Source organism: Salmo salar, chromosome ssa03, assembly GCF_905237065.1.
Source record: "Salmo salar chromosome ssa03, Ssal_v3.1, whole genome shotgun sequence".
NCBI lineage: Eukaryota > Metazoa > Chordata > Actinopteri > Salmoniformes > Salmonidae > Salmo > Salmo salar.
Genome location: NC_059444.1, coordinates 95229405 through 95232211, shown reverse-complemented (window position 1 = coordinate 95232211; position 2807 = coordinate 95229405). Strand labels below are relative to the sequence as shown.

Below are 2807 nucleotides of genomic sequence, written 5' to 3'. Positions count from 1 at the left end.
GGCAGCTCTGGACAGGTGAGACCCACTGGAGGCCTAGTCCTGGGAGGTGGCACAGGACGGACCAGGATGGGGAGACCCACTGGAGGCCTAGTCCTGGGAGGTGGCACAGGACGGACCAGGATGGGGAGACCCACTGGAGGCCTAGTCCTGGGAGGTGGCACAGGATGGACCAGGATGGGGAGACCCACTGGAGGCCTGGTCCTGGGAGGTGGCACAGGATGGACCAGGATGGGGAGACCCACTGGAGGCCTGGTCCGAGGAGGAGGCACAGGATAAACCGGGCTGTGGGGGAGCACTGGAGTTCTGGTACGGACACTCTTTACCCACACTCCAGGCTGAATGCCCACTTTGGCCCGGCACGGGCGGAGAGCAGGCATTGGGCAAACTGGACCCTCCCAGCGCTCTGGAGACACAGTGCGCAACGCCGGCGCAGGATAACCTGGACCGAGGAGCCGCACTGGAGACCAGACGCGCTGAGCTGGCACCATCCGCCCTGGCTCGATGCCTGCACTCGCATGGCACTTGCGGGGGGCTGGTATGTAGCGCACCGGGCTTTGAACGCGCACTGGGGACACCGTGCGCTCCACAGCATAACACGGTGTCTTACCAGTACCACGCTGCTTCCGGTAAGCACGGGGAGTTGGCTTAGGTCTACCACCTGACTCTGCCAATCTCCCCATGTGCCCCCCCCCCAAAAAAATTGTGGGGCTGCCTCCCGTGTCCGTTGCGCTCCCTTGCCTCGTACCAGCGCCTCTCAGCTCTCGCCGCCTCGATCTCCCACTGCGGGCGGCGATACTCCCCAGCTTGAGCCCATGGTTCACCTTCGTCCAGTAATTCCTCCCATCTCCAAGAATCCTGAACGATCCTCTCCATCTTCTCCAAAGTCCATGAGTCCTTCTCCTGGTGCTGCTCCTTCCTCTGCTGCTTGGTCCGTTGTTGGTGGGTAATTCTGTAATGGCTGTCTGTAAGAGGGAACCAAGGTGCAGCAGAGGATGTGTTCATCATTAGAATTTTAATTCAAAAAACAAGAGAACACTACAAACTGAACAAAAACGACAGCAAACAGTCCTGTTAGGAAAATACTCTAAACAGAAACAATTACCCACAAAACCCAAAGGAAAAACATGCTCCTTATGTGTGACTCCCAATCAGCAGCAACGAGCTTCAGCTGTGCCTGATTGGGAGCCACACACGGCCCAAAACAAAGAAATACAAAAACATAGAAAAAGGAACATAGAACGCCCACCCAATGTAACACCCTGGCCTAACCAAAATAAAGAACAAAAAACCCCTCTCTATGGCCAGGGCGTTACAACTGTATTATATGAACCAGCTGGATTATATGAACCAGCTGTATTATATGATCCAACTGTGTTATATGAACCAGCTGGATTATATGAACCAGCTGTATTATATGAATCAGATGTATTATATGAACCACCGTGATTATATGAACCAGCTGGATTATATGATCCAACTGTATTATATGAACCAGCTGGATTATATGAACCAGCTGGATTATACAAACCGCCTGGATTTTATGTACCAGCTGTATGAACCAGATGGATTATACGAACCAGCTCAGAATTCAAAGGTAATTTACAGCAAAAACATAGATATTTATAGACTTCTCTAATGTTTTTATTGTCAGTGATCACATCTGAGCCTTAGCAGTTTCCCGGACACCGATTAAGCTTAGTTCTGGACAAAAAGCATGGTCTGTGGAGAATCTCAGCCGAAAGAGTTGTTTCAATCCAGGGTTAGGCTTCATCTGTGTCTGGGAAACTGTCCCTGAGGGTTGGGGACTGAGTTTATTTCATGGTTTTAGTATATTAGGAGAATATTGCTCTGGTCAAAAGTAGTGCACTATATAGGGAACAGTGTTCCATTTGGGATGTAGCCTTGGTTAACACTGTGGTCCGTGGTATAAACCTGTACGGTGTAGGGTGAAGTTACCCTAGACGCTGATACTGGGCCAGATTTTACCCACAAATGGTTAAGTTTAGGATTGGGGGAGGGCAAACTGATGGGGAGGGGAAACTTCACCCAGGAGCTCACCTGTCCACCAGGGGATGGTTTCCTAGACATTGGTTAAGCCTAGTCCTGGACTAAAAAGCACTGTCAACGGACATTTCCAGTTGAACATGAACTAGGATTAATCTGTGTCTGGGAAACCGGCCGCAGGTGTACACTGTATTAATACATTACTGTATGGGTTACATAATACCAGGTTGGACAGGAGGTATCTGTAGACAAGAGGTATGTATTGTTCCAGAGGAGACGTTTATTTCACCGACCACAGGGTTAGGCTAACCAAGACAACCAAGCCGCATGCTTTCACAATGTTGAATCATCTACATGTTGTTGTTGTTGTGACGGGGTTAGCGTTACTAAGGAACAGGTGTCAGAAACCACATCATGCATATGGGGTGAGATTAAACTACACTCCTGTTTGAATGAAGGAAGAGAGAGAGACACACAGGGAGAGAGGAAGGGACAACGTTCGTAATGCGGAGGACAAAACGTCAACAATGTTTAAGAAACACACTCATCTTCTTAGTAGGCCTAATAGTAGCAGTAGTAGCAGTAGCAGTAATAGCAATAGCAGTGGTAGTAGTAGCAGTAGTAGTAGTAGCAGTAGTAGTAGCAGTAGTAGCAGTAGCACTAGTAGCAGTAGCAGTAGTAGCAGTAGTAGCGGTAGTAGCAGTAGCGGTAGTAGCAGTAATAGCAGTAGTAGTAGTAGTATTAGCAGTAGTAGTAGCAGCAGTAGTAGTAGCAGTAGTAGTAGCAGCAGTAGTAGTAGTAGT

The 2807-nt window shown here is 49.2% G+C and overlaps 1 protein-coding gene across 1 annotated transcript in view; it reads left to right on the top strand.

Annotated features, from left to right (window-relative positions):
- Positions 1–2424: 2424 nt before the first annotated feature.
- Positions 2425–2807, top strand: part of LOC123741854 (uncharacterized protein DDB_G0271670-like) — a gene marked incomplete at its 3' end in the record, with an annotated part of 4583 nt that continues 4200 nt past the window's right edge. Inside the window, exon 1 of the mRNA XM_045716082.1 lies at positions 2425–2429. Within this exon, the coding sequence (XP_045572038.1) occupies positions 2425–2429 (5 nt within the window). The remainder of the gene's footprint in view (positions 2430–2807) is intronic.